General features: G+C 41.4%; 2 protein-coding genes across 2 annotated transcripts; both read right to left on the minus strand.

Annotated features, from left to right (window-relative positions):
• Window positions 1-39: 39 nt before the first annotated feature.
• On the minus strand, window positions 40-6,301 carry dpep2 (dipeptidase 2). The gene is made up of 11 exons (XM_079163179.1): window positions 6,207-6,301; window positions 5,571-5,731; window positions 5,319-5,445; window positions 4,994-5,123; window positions 4,491-4,641; window positions 4,004-4,073; window positions 3,264-3,440; window positions 1,757-1,841; window positions 1,568-1,643; window positions 873-1,008; window positions 40-647 (listed from the first exon to the last, which is right to left on the minus strand). Exons 1-11 carry the CDS (start codon window positions 6,255-6,257, stop codon window positions 435-437), a joined length of 1,377 nt encoding a protein of 458 aa, XP_079019305.1. The 5' UTR covers window positions 6,258-6,301; the 3' UTR covers window positions 40-434.
• A 9,402-nt stretch (window positions 6,302-15,703) lies between these two features.
• On the minus strand, window positions 15,704-16,540 carry LOC306696881 (ribonuclease P protein subunit p25-like; the record flags this gene model as incomplete). Its single annotated transcript, XM_079160600.1, has 1 exon — window positions 15,704-16,540. One exon carries the CDS (start codon window positions 16,538-16,540, stop codon window positions 15,704-15,706), a length of 837 nt encoding a protein of 278 aa, XP_079016726.1.
• Window positions 16,541-20,920: the final 4,380 nt, after the last annotated feature.

Consider the following 20,920-nt stretch of genomic DNA (forward strand, 5'->3'; position numbering starts at 1 on the left):
AATAGCTGCCTCTGTCCTATTTCCTGCTCACTGGTCAACAATACATAAAAAAAAGAACCTTCACAAACAAAAACTAAAATAACTTAAAAGGTGCCATCTCAGCAGTTTTATTGATCAGTCTCATTTGCCTTCATGTCATAGGTTTTCATAGATATATCAGCACAGGTACAACACATTAAATGTGTAATAAATATATTTCAAAATGAATAGTAAAGTGCCTTGGGATTGATTGATGAGAAATTTAAATGTACTGTATATACAGAGGCGACTTTTAAATGACCTACCAAATGGGGCTACACATTAAATGCTTTTTTGTATTGATGGGAAGAAAGTGATTCTCCCCTTATCTCTGATACCGCAATCTCATTAAGCTCTCCTTATTTATAGTAAAAATGATGCATGGTCAGGTGTAGCTCAACAGAGTTTCTAAACATTCATTCTATCATAAGTAGACTGGAAAGCAGCAGAACTACAGCCAGGATTAGCAGAACTTTTGGTTCATGTGGGGCTCTGGAGAAGGGACCATGATGAGAGGACCCTCTTGGGACAGGACGTCTAAGGACCAGCCTGCATGGGTTCTGCACCTCCTCTAAGGAGATCTGGACCTCACTGGGCTGGCTCAAATCATCAGTCATCCGATCACGGACCTGGGGGAAATACAGCGAGACGAGAGGGAGGTGACGCACACTAATGTAATAATACACACTGCGGTAATTTCCCACCAAACATGAAGCCTTTTATCCTTCATTATATCCAAATCGCCCCTGTGGCCAAGACATGGAGTGAAAGTGTGCCTTTCAATTAGTTACCTACCCTTCTTTTACCAGAGAAGGCCATTCTTTGACATAAAATATATTAATGTTATAGCTCACCTTCTCCACCTCCTCAAACACTCGCAGGAAGTTCTTTCGAAGGACATCAGCCAACTCATTCTCAGTCCAGTTCCTTTGCAGGAGTTCCTGGATGAGGGCGGGATATTTGGACACATCCTCTAACCCCTGAGGAAAGCTGTTAACGAAAAACACATTCCAAGTCACAGATTTTCGTAGTGTAAAAGAAACCACTCATATTGAGAGTGTTCATGTGACGAAGTACATTACTTATAAATTATGAAGAGGAAATAATAATGACGATAATAATTGACACTTGTAAATATAGTTTGTTTTGTGACATTCCTGTTTGAACTTGATTGTGTCTGTATGTAGGGGGGAAAATACATTCAATGCCCAATATTCTGGAGCAAATCTACTGCACCAGCTCTCTCTTTATGCCTGTTAGAAGTAAAAAGTTATTGATTTTTACAATTTTTCAGCCTGTTCAGCTCAGACAGCCAAATTGCTGATATCATGACAGGCTAACAAAAGCACAGCATTGATCTGGAGAGTGCCAGAGGCAAGTGTGTATCCAACTGTTATGAGCTTTGTTTTATTTTGTTTTCTCTGCAAGTTGTGTATCTGAAGATCACCACTCATCCTAGTCATGGGATGGAAGATATGTAGATTTACTGTCCCTTAACTCAGTGCTTCTAGCTATCTGTATGTTGTGTTAGCAAGTGAATATTTCTCACCTCACAGCACCTTCAAAGTCCCCTCCAATTCCTATCGACTCAGCTCCAATCACCTTCTTAATGTGATCAAAATGGTCTGCAAAACCCAGGTGGAAAAGTAAATCAGCTGAGATATAAGAAATACAAACGACAGATTCACCTCACGACAAAAAAAAAAGAAAAGAAGAAGACTTAACACGGATGCCTCACCAGCGACACGAGAGATGTTTGCTTCGTCGCTGCAGGATATGAAATTGCTGTGGAGATTCACCATGATCAACCCACCTTTCTTTTTCTGAAACACAACACACAAGTGTCACTGCCAAGTCTAGAGAATAAGAAGAAATACAGAGAGAAGCATTAACTAAAATAAGCTGTGTACAAATACATTTTCCAGACACGAATAGCCTTCATTTCTGTCTCATTTACATTCACTAGTTGTACTGGTAGATGTGGTGAACATCAGGTTTATGCTCGTCTTATCTCAAACACCCAAAGCAACACATAAATCTTTGGCAAGATGAGAAACATGCCCGCTCAAGAGGGATCTGCGGGGGCCAGAGTTAGGTTGAGGTAAAGTAAGAGAAGTAAATCCATGTTACTACATTTTATTGATATTCAGCCTTCATCTACTGCGACAACAGGTTCATATATTTTACAAGCCAAGCTTACGTTTAGAAGCAAATTAGAAAATACAATGGATTCCATGTTTTTTGGATGGATGTTTCTTACTGTTTCCATGGTATAGAAAACACTTACGGTAATATACTACACATAACAACCTATACGATTAATATTAAGAAGAGTTAGAAAATGTGTGATTCAATATTTGAACCTATATTGTTGGTAGTTGTTCAGCAGAAACAGAAAGAAATTGATTAGCTTAACTCATCCTGGCATGGGACTACATTGCTCATAGTGTTGGATAAATGAGAAAAAGTGCTAGTGGTGAAGGAGATTGATCTTCAATTGTAAGCAGAGTACAGCCTGCTGTATATAATAAACAAATGATCTGGAGCCAAGTGGGAGGAGTGAAGAAGTTAATGAGTTGGTTAAACTGAAGCTGAATGAGGACATGAACTAATGGTGGCTGAAAGAGAAATTCAGAGAAGGGTCGGGGGAAAGAGACACAAGTACAGAGCGCAAAAATGAATACTACTGGTATTTAGTTGATACTTAAAATAGACAAACAGTACATTCAGGTTTGATTCTTTGATCATCAACTTCAAAACAATCAAGATAAGAGTTTTGCCCATAGCACCCTGCTGAAAGTATACTAGAAAGCAACTAAAGAGCTGTTGGAGAAACACTGTGGAGCTTAGGCTCGTAAAATTCCTGTAGTGCCTTGTTCTCACTGCTGACAATATGCTGGAGGAAAAACAATCACTGTGAAACATTGCCTTATGTTGGAAACTGTACCACACAGTCAACCAACTTGCGAATACAACACTCTAAAATATACAAAGTGCCGTTGATCCACTGTAGATCTTAAATCTCACCCAGCGTGTCATTATCAGGCTTTACATGGTTGTGCAGGGTATGGTGAGATGAGAGCGGACATTGGGAGGAAGCAAAATCTAACTATGGATACAAATTGCATGTTCTTCGTCAGAGGTATAAATGAGAATTATTATTAATATAACTTAATCAGTGGCTGGATTGATTTAATCAAGCAAGTAAACAAGCAATTCATCACGCAGTGAATTCGTTTTCTCACCAGATCAAGCAGCAGCCAGTCAGGTACGTTGCGGCCATGGCTGCAGATGGAGAAGGAAGATGAATGGCTAAAGATAACTGGCGCCTTGGAATGCTTCAGCGCGGCCCAGGCAGTGTCCCAAGAAGTGTGGGAGAGGTCCACTATCATTCCCAGTCTGTTCATCTCCTCCACCACGGCCTACAGAAAACACATTCAAAAGTCATTTACAGTATTTTGGGAACAGGACATGGTTACTCCTACACACATGTAAACACGCTCTAGAGAGCAATCAAGGAAGTCCTGAAATGCTACAGAGCATTTAGTGTGAAGAGCATTAACCAATTTTAACAATAACAAGGTCTACTTTCTTTGGCACAATCTTTTACTGGAATGTCTCAAGGCTGAAAAATTACTATCATAATCCTCTCCTTTTGGACTTTTATTTTTTAAAGCACTATCATTATAATAATGAAAAACAACAACCACTTCTGCTACTAATACAAAATAAGAGGAACACATATATATATATTATACACAGATGATTCCAATCTATTTCTATACTAAAACTCTAAAATGTTATTTGAAAAGGCAATAGTCACTATTTACAGAATTTGAAGAAGAAAAAAAAACATTTTAAATTCTATGTCAGTGATCATTCATCATCATTAACTGTCACAGCTATCAAATGTGAGGTTTCAATGTGATAAAAGAAACACTTCTGGACAGTCGTTGATATTACTGATACTAAACAATAAGCTTACCTTCCCAAAGTGTGTCAGGCTGTTGTTCTGTCTTTGATAGACATTATAAAGTTTTGAGGATGATTCTGCCCTGCATTGAAAAATAATATTTTCAAAACCACAAATCATGACAGTGTTGTCTTGAATCCACCACTACCATAAAATATATCCAAGTACTGCTCCATTTAGGGCATCTGACCAGGGGACATTAACCTACATGCAAAATCAAGTTACACACAGAGCCTAAATATAGGTTTATTTGTATACAAGGAAATGAATAAAATGTAAACACATTCGACCTTTCCATGCAGTCAACCCTGTAAAAGAAACCCTCATACGACAAACGAAAGCTAAAGGCATAGTTCTCGTTCATCACCAAAATCATCCCATGTATCCCGAGTATTGATTCTCTGTTGAGTCATGTAGCCATCATTGACTTTCTGCATTGTATAAATCATATGTGACATTCTAAATAAAATAATGCATTCAGAATAGATCTCTTATTTACCAGGGTGTGTTGCAGGAATGTGTCAGGGCCATGGAGCGCACCCCGAGCTGGTAAAACATCCGCAGGGCTGGCAGGCTGCTGTCAATGGAGTGCCCCCCCTCAATACTTATTAGACAGGCAATCTTATGCCTCATCTCAGAATTCCTCAGCTCTGCAGTGACAGACACACGGGCACAATATCCAAAATGAACGCCTCAGGGGAAACCAGCGAGGCACAATTGTGTTTTTGTGTTAGCGAGTGTGCAAGATTCCATTCTTCAGTAATGACGCAAAGATGATATTACTTTCATGTAGCTCTTTGCAAATATGGACTGTTAAGACATGCAAAAGTTTGGATTCACAAATCACAGGATTATGGATGTTTTTGATGTACATTCAACCATGAAACAAAAATACCCCACTCATTTATAATTGTAGATAATCAACTACATTCAATCCCTCTTTCATCTCCATAGTGGTTTTGTGGGTAAATTGCTTGGATGCTGTGTTGAGGTGTACTATACCCTGGGCAGATGTGACCAGTTCAAAGTCCGGGTACTCAGTGCACATGCGTCTGACCACATCTATTTGTTCCAGAGTCAGCCTCACAGCATCCTTCTCCTGGGCCCCACACATCACGTAGACCGCAAACATCTGACAAAGGGACGGGTACATGACACAAGAGAGCCAGAGTGGTATCTAAGTTACTAAAGTGCCTGCAATTGGTTTGATCTTTCCACAACATAAACTTAGTCGACGTTGCTATTCAAAGACTACTCTCTGGGACAACTTATACTATAGAACTGATCAGGGTCAGGAGTGAAAGACTGATTGATCAAACTTCGATACCTGTGCCTGTACATGGCCTGCTTGGAGTCGGGTGATGTCGGTGGCCACTTTGCTAACGTTGTGAAGGTCAACTTGGCTCAGCCGATTGTTGTGCAGTATCCTCAGCTGGAGAGCTAGGTCATTATGACTGACCGATGGAGAAAGAGGGCGGAAGGAAAATGGAACTCATGAAGAGGCATTTCAATCTTAAATCTATTAATTAATTTCCATGATTGAAAATGCTGTGCAGAAGAGACCATACACATTATTTACCCATCGATAAGGGGGTATTTGGACATTAAGTCATGCACTCTGTCTCTCTCAGAGTATCCAGATATCGAACAACACAGAGAGGAGAGAACCACAAGATGCCCAAGGGACTTCATCCAGATTCCGCTTGAAGCACTGATTGCACTTTTCCTGGAAAGCATATTCTGCGAAGAGAAAACACGTCAGTGACCGAACCGCGCAATATAGTGCATATGGCATGCATAGCATTTCCTATTTTGGACATATCACTCATTTAGGAACTCACTGCACAGATAAGTCCTTTTTGGAATGCTACAGAAATATTGCAGTGACAGTTAAAAAAACTAAACATGAGAGCATCATTGCAAACTTACTGCTTTATATCTCATGTTTAAAGTCCTACTTAGAAAACATTACACTATTATTGGTGAGGTTTAAATCCCCCATGGATCACTACTTATTAAAACATAATTAAAACACAGTGAGTACACACAGAAACACACTATCAAAACAATCTTGACGTATCAGCTCATATGATAGCTAATGTATGGAAATGCCCACTGGACAGCAACAACAATGATGCATCTTCATGTTGCAATAGAAGTTTATACATCTATATAATATCGGGAAACAATTCAGTTTAAACCACGATGTACTTACCTGCTGAGTCGTTAAAAGAAACTTGTTGACCACCTTGTTTAACAACTGCATCAACAGTGCGAACTTTCCAGCTCTCCGCCTCAGTCAAATGTAGAACAAACCTGTACAAAAACTGGCAGTTGTGCTGACTGATGCATTCAAGTCATGGCGGAAAAAATATCACGTATAGTTTCGGATTTTCTACGTGTTAAGCACACAGACACAAATTGTGTCGTTAGAATGGAATATTGACTTGAACTGATACTACCTCCTTATTGTACCTTCTTCACTTCCAAACACTATACAAGCATTGTAGTGAACGAGTTAACGATGGTTACAAATTAGATAAACAAGATTGTAGAATTTACGAGGAGCACTTGAAAGCACCGTAGAGACCTGTGGATTTAATGTTGCCATCTGTTGGCCAAATAATGAAATCGCTACCATTAAAAGACTCAGCAGGCTACAGGTCCCGTTACCTACTTACCCACCATGCTCTCAACGTTTTTACATGTGTCACGTCTGCAATGAGGATTACTTTTGAGCTACCATGTTTGTGTTTTGTAAAAGTATTTATTCGTTAAAAAAAACACACAAAAAACGTGTTTGACGACACTGAGCCGTCATCAACTCTTCAAACGTTCAAACACTGTCCAGATTTCCAGACCGCGTGTCGTCACAGAAAATGCTTCAAAAAGCACAAAAACATGGCACTCGGGTGTAACACCTCATGGAAGCATGGCCTCGGAAAGTGACACAAGTAAGTTCAAAGATATTAAGCACACAGGTATAAATACTTCTAACGGAATATAAATTGATGTAAATGAATAAACCTATTTGAAAAAAACAAGATCTTGCATTAGGCCAATTTCGCCGATGCCCACGAGCTAGCAGGTACATAATGTCCTGCCATCGTCCTTGTTTGGCTCAAGCTTACAAATTTAGAAGTTAGGACTATTCAACTCTTTCTGTTTTGTTACAGCTAACCTAAGTAGACCCATCTCGCAGCAGACAATTGGGCATGTCACAGTAGTGTAACAGACTGTCTCATTATTTGTCTTCTTGGTGTTGAAGATGATAAGTCCCTGGAGAGTTGCCGTAGAGAAGGGGGCAACTCCCGCCTCTGGTCGAAGGGGGGAAACAAAAATGAAGAGGGAAGCCGTGGGCTGAACAAGATGTCTGGTTTCCCGACTCCACTTATTACTATCTGATAGGTGCCCTCATACACGAACGAACCCAAGACACTCGGTCACAGTAGGAAAAGAAAAAACACATGTGTAAATTCTTAACGATGGCTCCATTCCAATAAGTGTCCTAGCCAACTGTTTCAGTGAGCAGGCATGCACAATGCCAGAACCCTGGAACTGGCTTATCTATATGGAATGTAGCCCTCAATAATGTTATTAACTCCACCTGTGCTTTTCTTGCATAGCTGAGTCAGAAAACAGGGGTAGGGTTAAGTGTTGGTAAACAAAGTACGATTACTGTGCCAAAGAAATTGTGTTTTGGGTCCTTTAAGCAGTTTTGTGGGATGCTGTTGAGTGTGTGCTGTGTTGAGAGGACATTCAGTTGGTTTTTGTAATGTTTAAGGAGGTTGAGGCTTTTTGTAAGGCTTGTGAAAGTTGTATTTTCTCTAAAGCATTAGGGAGTTTGTTGGCATTTGGGTCACTTCATGTGGTAATATTGCACAATACTTTTGATATCAAGACAACATAATTCTTCAACCCATAATCATGTTTTTGTTGGAAGGTTGAACCAGCAGCTCCTGAGCTGGTGCAGGAGGTGCATATTCAGCTGGGCCTCTTTTCTGACTGTGTCTATGGTGGAGGATGGAGGATCCCAGAAACCTGAAGGATTCCACAGCAGACACAAGTCAAGAGTTTGGCATTTGGAGCACACGACAAAACCGGACGAGAACATCCCGAGGTAAGAGTGCATTTATCTGTGAAGGTTGTTAAATAGTGATGGTTTTGACGTCCCTCTAATGCTATTAGGTGTGTTTTTATACATCGCCCATTTCGACTGATAAACAGCTACAATGCTACAAATCCACCAACCAAGATTTGTACACAGATGGCATAGTATTTGCAAGAGTTTGGTTCTTTAGCATTCAGTGGTAGTGGAGGTCTTAATGGTTTATAAGAGTAGTGATGGAAATGGTGATCGAATTAGCTGTTAATGTGTTTGCGATAATTGTTTTTTTTGCTTGAGTGGTACTTTGGAGAGAGGAAAGCTTTTGCCTGTGGTGTGTAAATAGTGCGTGCTCTGTGAATGCATAATAACAAACTGATTAGGACCACATGTTGTGTAAAACAAGGATGGCAACAATTTGGCATGTGATATTTTACTTTCTCATGTATGATAAAGGGATGCATGTTGCCATTGTAGCATTCAAAATCAACCATCTTTAGACATTAATTCCCATCATAGTTACCATTCCTGGTCTGTGGGGGATTCAGTATGATCACAATGGCCACATAGTGCATCCTTGCTGGTGTGAAGGTACTAGGATGGGGAGCATTCTGTTTGCAGGACATTCTATTTTGACTAATTTAATTATCTGTTGTCTAATTCAGAACCAGCAGTCTAAATGCATGAGGTGTATCTGGTAGGATTTGTTTTCTTTGTGATATGTGGTAGGTTTTCACTTTGTGCTGCCAGAAGCCTTAAGTAAGAATAAATACATCCAGGCACCACTCCACTGGAGCAATACATGTACCTGGTCAGATTACATTGCTCCGCCTTAACAAGAATCGTTCCCAGAAAGATGCATCTGATACTGTAAACTGCAGCTTTCAGTCGGGCCTGAATGCAGAGGTCCAGACCACAGCTCAACAACCTCTGCTTTTACATGCTTTCAAACTTGAAATGCTCTTGTGCTTATAATGAATCCGGGGTGGATTGTGCAAATTTGAATGAGTCCGTGTTGATGGGGAGCATCGGGGTGCCACAAATTAATTTCAATTAATTTCAGCGGGAAGATGCAAATCCTGATTCTGTGGTCCACCCACTGAGATCTGGCCTTGTAGTCTGTAATGAGGAGAGTGATTCGGCTCTGATTGGAGCACCCTACTGCTTCAATGGAGTAATCACAACTGTGTTGATATTACTCTACCAATCCTCCCACGGCGCGGAGTGGACCCCCAGCCGACACTGTTTGAATTCAAATTAACGAAATAATTTAGTCATATTGTCGACCTCGCTGTGGAATGTGAATGGCAGCACAAAATCTATAAATTCCTTACGTTTTCATTGTTTGATGATGGCGCTTAAGCCACATTCTTGTCATTGGGTTGCTGTCAGTTAAAAAAAAAGGGTTTTCTATGTATGACGCTTTCCTTAAAATCCTCAATGAAACTGTGCAGAGATAGCATAACAGAGAAGCACTTTAAATCACCATGAGGAAAAAAAAAAAAGACTACTCAATTAGGAAATGCCACTGGCCTCAGGTGTATTTTAACAGTAATATACATTTTTGATGACTGCAGAATTGCATCAGAAATCTGATTCAGAAAGTCATGTCAAAAGTTGATCACTGTTTTAATTAATATGCTGAGATGATTAAAAGGTTTGGAGATTGGTAATGAAAATGGGGATGTGGAGAATGTATTGTTGCTGCAGCTATGACTTTTCTTTAACATACTGCTTGTGATTAACACTGCTAAACTTCCAACAGAAGGCCAGTCCTTGTGAGTGTTGTACACACGGTTTGGAATTCTGTGATCCTAAATGCTGTCTGTCTTGATAGCTGCAGCTAGCTAGCTAGATTGAGTACTCTATTAATCCCAAAAGGAAATTGTTGTGTTACAGCAGATACTTCACGCAAATCACACAAACAAACTAGAGGACTGCACTCTGTGGAGTGTAGATCTCTGCCAAGTGGGCCTGCAACAACCACCATTGTAATGTTTGATTGAATGAACACAACCCACAATTGACCCTTCCATAAGTCCCACCTGCGAACGCAGACCGGCCAATCATAGCGTAGTTTCGTCCAGCTCTGACGAAAGGTCTCACAACTAACCAGCTTTGCTTAACAGACTCTCATGAAATCGTTTGAGATTTATTTTCAAGCTGGTTTTGTGGATCATGGTTTAACGTTGTTTAATAGTGATGCTCATCATCTGAAGAGGTTGGAAGGAGATATAAGTTTCTAAAATGTTATATTTCTACGTAAAAATGTGTGGAGCTAACATTAGCATATCATTTACTAGCATTTGCACTTCTATCCTACACGAGTTACCGAAGGTAAACTGAATTCATGCTGCTTTTTGTTTTTTCAATGGTTGTAACAGTGAATACATGCCTATTCTGCTTTACAGGAACAGGGTTGTTCCTTAATTTCCTGGTTTTCTGTCCTGATCACCATGTGACAGTGTGATCTGTAGGCTTTAGCTTTTATCTTCAGCTTCTTAAACTGTTTTCTCCGCTGAATCAGTTTGATATCGCTCAAACACACATTTTCGACCCTTTTATCTGCTTCTCGCTGAAATCAATTTTTTTTTCGTTTTTCCAAAGATTAGATAATATTATTCAGTTAATGTAGTTAGTGACAGTGTTGGGCTTCATGGCGGCTCTGACAGCTTGGCAGAATAGCAGCGGGGGGGGGGATGTGGCTCACTCATCGTGGTGAATTTGTAGTTATAAATTCCTCTGTTCAGAAAAACAACAACTATTCAGGCTGTGTACTTTTTAATAACTGTTGTATAAAACCTATAATACTTCGTTAGAGAGAAGTATGTAAAGCGGTGTTATCCCAAAAGTAAGCTGCTTAAGAAAACTACTGTGCTTTCAATTCAATGATTATATTGATCGCACTTTCCAATTACACAGATAAGACCGAGAGGCAGCAACTGTTCATCACTCTATCAGTACTGAGTAGAAGACTAAAGAATGTTAATATGCAACGCAAGTGCACTGCACCTTATGCTTGGATGGTTTTCACCTCTGAACACAGCCAGTATATTAGAACAGTTCAGTCACCATATTTATCAAAGCATAATTGCATTTCCCCCACATTGTACAGCAGTGTCTTTCCATTCTTACTCATATTCCACAAATATCGGTTAATAATAAGTGTAGCCTCTCCTGTTTCTCATCAGTGCCTTTTAGAAGTAGCTCTACAGAGTATTTTATTATGAGTGCTTTTCATAATATAGAAGACGTCCTTTATACTTTAAATTCGTTAAGCTAATTAAATCTGAAGTCCTTTCATTATTGCAATGGGGAGAGAATGATAATAAAAGGGTAGAATGTAGTCTTTACACTTGTTGAAGTTAAAGACGGAGAGAAAGCAACATTTTAGTGGGCTGGCAATGAGATTGCCATTAAACGATAAAAAGAAAAACACTGCCCACAGCTCCCATTTGCTTTTATGAAATGCCGTCTTATAATGATTTATGATTACAGATGTCATTTATTCTGTGACCATTTAGCTTTGTTGTGCAAACCCTTTAGTGCGCAGGACAATAGATGTCTGTCAGATATACCAATAATGGCATCCTTGAGTAAAGAGGTGTATCTTTTTCTATGTTTGACTTTGAACTTATTCTCCCACCAGAGGGCAGCAACAGTCAGAATAAACCCTTGTTGATTTTCTTCACCTTTCTTAGCTCATCCCTAATGTTAGAAAATTACCTGTATAGTAACTAAGAGATGCATGCATGTTACTAAATACATACAACTGTGTGCACATAATTTAAAGAGCAGGGGGAAATCCTTGTAGCAAATGTAATTTTACCTCAAGTTGCTTTTCAAATTCCAACAGCACAATGCAGCTGTCAAAAGCTATACAAATTCCATGTTAGTAACCACTAAGTTTTGTTTCAAGGGGATGGTCTTCACTTACTGTAAATATAGTTTTTTCCTCATTGTCAATTGGGGCTTTTGAAAGAATGCTATAGACATTTTGGTCCCTGAACTCCTCATTTCTTTTGCCCTGGATTCTGGCAGCCCTGTAGTCAGTGTTCATTATCTGCTCTTACAGCTTTGACTTCAGCACAGCAATTACATCCTCAGCTGCGCTGATTAATCCAACATGGAGGCATTTCACAAAATGGTTTTGAAAAGGCATTTCCAGACACTTACCAGGGAGTAGCTATGGCACGGCTTGTTTATGCAGATAGACCACAGCCAGTCATATTGCAATAAGATGATTTCAATAGCTGCTTAAGTGTTCTCTTAACCTCTCGTGTATACTGGGTAGGAAACAACAGACTGTTGGGAAAGTGATTAATTCAACCTATTTTTCTCCTGACATAAAATGGAGGTCTGCCTGATGTCATGTTTGGGTAATGTACGGTTCTCTTTTGTTGAACATATTCCCTCTATGGCCATTCGTTAATATGTCTCCACTGCTCTCTGCTTAACTGCTTAACCTTCCCATTCTCTCCTGACAATCACATAATCAATCACTGTCCCATTACTTGACAAGGCAGACAAAGAGAGTGTATGAGTGAGAAAAACCTTTTGGCCTGTCTCGACAAGCAAGAGGAATGTCGACTTCAGAGGGCTAACACAGGCAGAAAACATAGGCCCAGTAAATATTCAATTTAAAGGATTCCCAGATAAGGCGAGTTGAAAAATTGAGGCAGCACCCATTCTTCTAGATAAGAGAAGACGGAGCCATCTGGAGGCTGGGAGATAGCGAACTCCCACACCATCCCAGAGACCTCGCTCTCATCTGCTGCAGCGGCAGAGAAGGGAAAAATAGAGTGCCAACACTTTCATTATGTTAACTTCAAAATGAATTTATTCACATTCAGTGCATGTAGTTATTGGCTTTGGTAAACAGAACGTTACTGCTGTGCCCGCCATAAGAGATAACAATGTATTGGTCGGTCTTAACATAATGCTGTAATGATTTAATAACTTTAAACTATTTAAGATATATTTAAGATATTTCTCTGCATTACCATTTTTATGTAATCATTACAAAAAACAATGTGATTCATTCAATCAATCCATTCGAGCTCCATTAACAGTTACTGCGAGAAAAATAACGGCATTCTTTCACTGAAATTGTCCAACATACATACTTGGTGGGGAGAAATAGGCATCACTCGTAGTCTCTAGAGTTGCGCCCACCCCAAATGCTCTTTATGTATATCTCCTTCATGGTTGAAGGTATGGGAAATTTGTGCTGAATATATATATATATATATATATATATATATATATATATAATTCAAAATAAACCAAACTCAAATGGTGCATTTTAGGCCCTGGCCTGTATCTTCTTCAAATCCACCTTGACAACATCTTTGAAAACACTCAATATTTGCAAAATGGAACCTCAGCTTGTGAATAACCTTGCCCACATCGTTATAATGCACTTTGTTGACTCCTCCACCATGCTATTTCGTGCCAGCCACATCGGATTTAGCTCTGGGATAATGCTTTTGTCAGTATGTTTTATCTGTTCTCTCACTCAGGTACGCTATGCTGTTATCCCTAATTACCCCCACTGCATTTTACACTTGGCCCAGAATTCTTAATGCTTGATAACAGATGCAGGTCGATTTGAAATTTACTTATAGCGGCATTATCTTTTTGACCCGCATTGCAGACCGACTGTCCCAAAGGCTCTTGGGTGAAAGCTGTTAACTCCGTGATAACAGCGACCTGAAGTGATAACCTTCCAGCAGTCTCGAGGACACACAGTTTGCTACATATGTGCTGTATTGCAGTCGCAGCATTTCTTATTCAACCTTGGGTGCTCTGCTGTGCTCTGATTCACTTAATGGGATCGAGAGGGAGGTTAATCACTATGTCCACCATAGACTGTTTAAAATGCTGGCTGACCATTATATGAAATATTACGATTTGTATTCCTTTGAAAGATGAATTTGAACGCTAATTCTGTTGAAGTGAACTCAACTTTTTTCTCCTTTTCTTTTTTTTTTTAAGCTGTAACTGAATTGTCTCCCCAGTTAAGATTCACTTTGATTAATTTACTTTAGGAGACCGACATCTGCGTTTGCAGATTTTCATTAAGATCAACATAAAAGCTCCAGACAAGGTTCCACTTATCTTAAGTTATTATCCCCAGAAGACATGGTTGATTAAGTGGAAAAAGCTCTTAAGTATTTGAATAATTCCCAGAAAGGTTTATTTAGTTTGTCTTGTTAAGGGCAACGCTTTAAAAGGTATAGAATAAGTTTTTATGTTTAGAAATCTTTAATCCATAAAAATCAATACATACTCTGCCGGCTGTTTTTTTTTTTTTTTCTACCACCGGGCATTCTGCTCGGAGTTGAATTTTGATCCGATTGCCATAGATGTCTGCAGCATCCAGTTACGCTTCAGCAATCAGTCAGCGGTACCTTTTTTGCAACTGAAATTATATTTAAATGGTGTGGAAATACAGAGGCAATGCATGACAAATGTCAACTGCAGAACGTCTGCAGCCATTTCATTAATGTCAGTCAACTTCAAGTGCATATTGTTACGTTTAAACATAGCTCTTTTTAGACCATGTTGTTCTGCATACAGATTTTCTTGAGAAAAGCTTGAATATAGCCTCGTGGAAGAGGTACGCTGTGCTATACAATACAATACAATAGATATGGTGGGTGGGTAGGCCTATCAGCTGAAGCTGAGTATAGCGTGTTGCCTTGGTTTCATATTTTACACAAACCGTGTAGTGTGAAGCTCTGTCAAGCCTAGTTTTAATCCCTTTCTCCACTGTGTTGTGTGATGTTATGTTGTTATCTTAATGATAATCGGTGCCTGTATTTCTGCCCTCGGCGCTTCTGTCAGGCTGGGTTGGTTTAGGAGCTGTGCCTTATCAACAGCTTTGTCATTAAATCAGCTTTTTCTACAGAGAAATTTCACTGCCGTTATTCTTATCAACAGATCAGCACACTGTGATTTTCTGTTCAATCAGAGCTTTGCAAATTCAATGACGTGTGAGTAAGAAAGATGAAACAAAATTTCCATTGGAAATAAACCCCAATTTATTTAATTTTGTGTTCATGAAAGACAAATAAAATAGGTATGTTTTGCATTTGTCATACATCAATGGCTTTCAACTGTTTTTATTTTATACTCTTGGGTCTACCTTGTGCATTTTAAGAGGCTACACTTAAAGAGTACGGAGGAATAGAAATGATTGCAACATGATGCTAATAAACGATTTTATCCACAGGCTGTAGATAGTTTACTGCAAGCAGGAATCTGGAACCTGTGCAATTCATGGCTTTTCTTTTGTCAGTGTGAAATGGGATGTGAATCGCTGAAAGATTTTATAGCACACATCACAATTATGTGGATGTGAAAGACCATGTTGGACGTACCCAGAAACACATCCCTTAAATGCTGCATGTACAAAGGCAAGCTTTCAGGTCCCAGTCAAACTGACCTCTGGAGGCTGGAATGGGTACTCAGTTCTTCTGAGAAAGCACTGTTCTGTCTGAGTGAGTGTTCTGATTGTCTCAGCATTGTGCTTTAGTGGAGGGCAGCGCCAAATGAACTCTCCTGATTCAATCCTCTCCACTGTTCGACACCGGTTCAGCCAGTCAGTGAGGAGGGTGGACTGACACTCCTTCCCCCAAACACACTCTCTTACAGTGAGGGAAACCGCTGTATGGCAAAGGTCCGAGAGGTCTCTTGCATGCCGTTTGCGTGGCAGATTCGATCCCCTCTCTCTCGTCCCACAATGCACTGAGAGTCTCTGGAGGCTGATAGCCCGGTTCCTGGGGATCCAGTGGGTCTTTGGAGAGAAGAACGCTGATAGAGGGCACAGTCCTGTGCACCGTCATCTCAGGTGTCCCCCCTTCACTACTCTCCCACACCTCTTTCACCACCTTGTACTGCAGTTTGGTCAGCTGGTGCAGAGAGCCCACTTTCCGTTTCATGATCTCAGCACAGGTGATGGTCTTTGTGACCGCGCGGCCCGACCCCGTGAAGACCACCTGCCGAAGCCCACCACCACTCACACCTCCCCCACTAACGCCCTTCTCTCCCTGCATCCGTGCCATGGCAAATCCCATTAAGTTGCGGATCTTACTTCCCTCCTTCACGCGCATCTCCAGCACCCCAGAGGCCAGTCCTGGAAAGGGACAGGGGCTGTCCTCCTCAGTTCGGCAGACTTTCTTAAACCCTTCCTGCCCTAGTTTAAGTGCAGGGGGAGGGACTGGCAGTGGTGTTGGCTTCAGCGGGCTGGAAACATTGTTGACCACTGCTTGCTGGCCAGCAATGCTGTAAGTTTGATCGTGGTAGACGGGGCAGGTCCCTGGGGTTACCCCGTTTTCCATTTGGATCGGTCTGTTCACCTCTAGTCCGGGATGGGGCCTGACAGCGTCTCTGGTCAGGTACTGATTCTGGCCACTCAGCACTCCACACCCTGGGAACATTTCTTCCGTCTTCAATGCTCCACCGCAATGTTAGTCCAGACGCACACTTTTCCCACATGGAACACAGCTCAACATCGTTTTCTTATGCATGTGGCTCTTTTCTCTCCCTCCAGTTAACAGCTGTAAAGTTTCGAGACTTCACAGAAGAAATGTTGCCCGTTCCCCAAGAGCACTATCAATGAAGTCTTTAATGCTCCCCCTCAGAAAGAGCTGGAGAAATAAGATAAACGCCTGGCTGGTGAATTAGGAGCACTGTCGGGACTATTCAAGATGTTCTTTAAAGAGCATCTCAATTTCATACCACAAATGACTATTTTGAAAGTGCTCTGGTGATGGATAAAAATAATGAAAACATTAAGATACATTTTCCTCTTTCTGCCGTTTTGTATCTATTTCATATAGTACTTTTATCCTTAATAGCTGTGAAAGATACAGAGTTCTTTGTTGATTCTTCTTCGACAAAACTTTTCGAAAGAAAATCTAAAAGCTCAAATTAAGACTTCACCTTTTCCTTCGCGATCCAGTCCAGCGCTGTTGATTTTGATCTGCTGAAAATGTCTCCTTCAACTCAAAATTGACCTCTTGGCTTGTCCAGCTGATAACTTCCACCTCCTGTTTTGGACCTCTTGGTGTTTTACTCCAGCTTGAGTAGGTCTGTGTCTCCTCTCCCTGTGCTCATCTTAGCATCCACAGTAGTTGAGGCCAGGGTTGCATGGAGGTCTGCACCTGGGGTGTCCTCCCTAGGGCTCTCCCTTGTCTCCAGTGGTGCTCTGGGAAGTCTGTTCTGTTCCCCACAAAGAGACATAAGGGACAGGAGCTGCCTCACAAATGCTCACAGGAGGAGTGTCTGTGTGGTTGAGGGGGAGCATGAGGGAAAGGGGAGACAGCCCTCTTAAAGGCGCAGGTCTTTTCATCTTTTAGATGAACACCCTCCCCTCCACAACTGAACCCTGCCATCTGAGGAAAAGGAGAAGGGCTGGGCTACTTTGTCCCTTTAAAACCTAGAACGCAGATCCCCGGCAACTTTGTCAATCTCTTTAGAGGACGTTCCAGTGTGCAATGTACATGACTGATTAAACTTGAGTTCTGAAATAGAGACTCAGTCAACCTTTAAAAATGCATTTTCAGCTACGAAACAATGAATTAAATTAGCTCAGTTATAATTGAAAACATCCTTCAAAGAGCCACTGAAAGTCAGCAGCATTAAATTGCACTGTACTTTGCCTTCATCCTATTAGATGTTTGTGACCATTACCATTTACATAATGCAGCATTAATAGCTTCATTGTTGAGGCAATCAAGTGGCACGTTAAGAATGCCTGTCTTTTAACGCTTGAACTGCTATATTGTTACAAAGCCGGAGAGCCCTTGTGATCAAGGACACAATGATCACAAAAAGCGTAGAGGCATGACTTCCATGTTCAAGGTGCTGTAGGAATAGTGACTGTCTTCATTAGTCTGGTGTATCTGTGCAGGTGAGGAGATGGGGCTGACAGGTGGGGTAATAAGCATCTTAATGGGCTTTCCATTACCAGTGGAGGGCGCTGGCTCGCTCCCTTCTGCACCAAGTCAGGCCCAGACAGCTGTAGCATCGCCCTGTTAAGCCCAGTCTCCTGGTCGACAGGTGGATTTGTTTTTGTGTGTGACTGACAGATGGGAGAATAGGTAAAGACAGCCCACTGAGGCTGAACCTATGAGGCTGAAAGAGAGGCAGGCAGACCTTACTACGCTCTGCTCAGTATATCCCATGGTGCACAGTCGTACACAGACAGTATAAACTCACTGTGGCTCAGCTCAGTCCTTACTGTGAGGCTAATTCACAGTGGCATGTGTATTATATTGGATCCCTATGGTAATCAAGGAAAAAATAAGGAAGAGCCTCCACACCCGGAGCTCCAACTAGCACAGTGGGAACTGGACGTGGATGTCTTTTTATTAACAGAATTCGGAATCATCATTGAAGAATCAATAGATTGATTTGATCCATGGAATGATTAACTTCCTTTCTGTTTTTTCTAATCCGTATGCATGGGGTCGGAGAGCTATTTATCTCTGGAGCCATTCCAGACTCCGCAGGAGACTAGTGACAAATATCTGTCTTTTTTTGTAAGCTAAAAAGAAAACAGGAGAGAGGGAAGACGGGGGGGGGGAGGAGGAGGAGGAGGGGAGGGTCTGTAGCGCTCACCACCAAAGTGATCATTCTGTTGTTTGGGAGAAATTACCCTCATCAGTCATACAGAGATGCACAGCTGCCTAAGGGGATCTGGTAATGTTACTGCATAATAAACCGTGTTTGTGTGTGTGTGCGTGTGTTCAAAGTCGGAGCGAGTGGAGAAGAAAAGATATGCAAGAGGGCAGGGGGGGTTAAAGAAGTCTGATTTAACCACAGAGAGGTTAACATTGATGATGAAAACAGCTCTGTAATCATCCTTCCTTACTACGTGATGTTGGCACGTCATTTATTGCTTCTCTGTTTAATTTTAGGGACCTGTTTGCAGGCGGGATTGTGATAGCTAACGAAGATACAGGGCTTTTTGTGTCTCCGTCAAAGACGAAACCATTCCCCAGTTGGCTAAATAAAACCATCAGTGCTTTGCAGGAGTGCCATGTTTTGACCTTTTTGAGCGGCGCTTTTTTCCTTAAGTGGCTTCATTTAATGATGGGTGGAGGCAGCGGCGCTCACGCTTGGTCACTCACTCCTTCAAACCTCCTCCACAGAGCTGGCCTCCGCTCCTGTAGCTCTCCAAGCACTTACTTCTCACTTTATCTGACCTTGGCTGGCATCTGTAACAGTCTTGGCATTCTTTCCCTCGCGCTCACTTCCCTGTCTTCCTTCAACAACCACCTTCGGCTCTCACTTCTGCACACCACAATTTAAGTTAAGAAAAAAAACATTTATTCCCAAAGACTGTGACAAATAGTAGAGGTTGTGTCTTACTCCTTTCCCTCTTTGCTGTGTACTTCAGATGCCTGAAGTGGTTGTTGTTATGAATTGCAGGGTTGTCCCTTTGTTGTTTGTTGCAGCACTGCAGAGTCGAGTTGTAGAGGGGCTTGTGTGCTGTTGTCAGGGCTGCACATAAGCGCAGTGCCTCACTGTGACAGCCGGTCGCTCACTTTACGTTAACCGCAAGTGTTTTCACGGTCATCAACCAATGGTGGCCTGGAGGCTGTCATTTCGCTCCGTGTGGAGCTCGCCCGCGGCTTGGTTCTGCCCCACAAACTCACAGCCGGCCCTGGTGGGGGGACAGAGCAACACACACGCATGCATATGCACACACTTACAGACACGCACACGCCTACTGGATGGGCGCGCACACACACAGAAAAACTATATGCTCAGCATAAGGCAGGCTGTTGGAGCAATTACAGAAACATGGCAGAACACGATGAAGCAGGCCCCACTATCAGAAGGGAAATAGAGTGAGCAGAGGAAAAATGATGACGCCATTAATAACAGGGAGGCTCAGAGGCTCGGAGGGAGGTGGGGGTGGATGACCCTCTGTGTGATTTCACTGTGACAGCACTTTGAGGTGCAAATGGTTGTGTTTATATTACATTTTGGACGTTGAAATGGGCATGTTTCTTTCTGTCAAAGGCAAAAAAATAAATGTAAAATGACTACAGTGTACTGTACCAAATGATGCTTGAAGTGATGTTGTGCTGTCACTCGTGAATCCATTATTTTTGGTAAGTGACGGGTCGGACTTCCTCATTGTCATTCTTTAATTTTGCATCACTGTCTCAAGCCGGTTATACACATCTCGTCTCCTCCAGCTGCTGCTTTCCCCCTCAGCACTGCAATGCAGATGTGTCTCACACAGTGGCAGGAAACTTTCACTGAAGATGCTTGTGAAAGAGGAACATGAGAGAGAGAGAGAGAGAGAGGAGGGAAGGGCATGAAAGAGAAGGGGTGGGAATAAATGCCATACTACCAGAAGTGATGATAAGAAGAAGAAGAAAAAGTTTCTCGTATTTTTGGAAGCATATGGTAGACAAAAAATCAGACATGGCAACTCTTGATTTATGAGGCTTGTCAATGAAAGTGATGTCTTTAGCTTCATCCCCGAAACAGCTTTACAAAGCTAACCCACCGCCTCACTAATGTTTTGATGTGTTTGAAGTCCCACCAGGATTTAAAAGGGTTGCATTTTTTTCGTTCAACATTAAATTGAATTGGGTGGAGCTGAACCCTGTTGATCTGTGCTTTTAGGTGTATTATTGCACACAGTTTGATTAACTGTGCTCTCTCAAATTTAAATTGGCAGCAGCCGTTGATAATCACATTTTGTGTTTGGTGCTTCTGTTTTGTTTGGCCTCCGGCTAAAAGTTAATGGACTTTCTAGAACATTTTTGATCAATTACATCGAGACTTAATTTGCC

This window comes from Pholis gunnellus (assembly GCF_910591455.1).
Source record: "Pholis gunnellus genome assembly, chromosome: 1".
NCBI classification, from domain to species: Eukaryota; Metazoa; Chordata; class Actinopteri; order Perciformes; family Pholidae; genus Pholis; species Pholis gunnellus.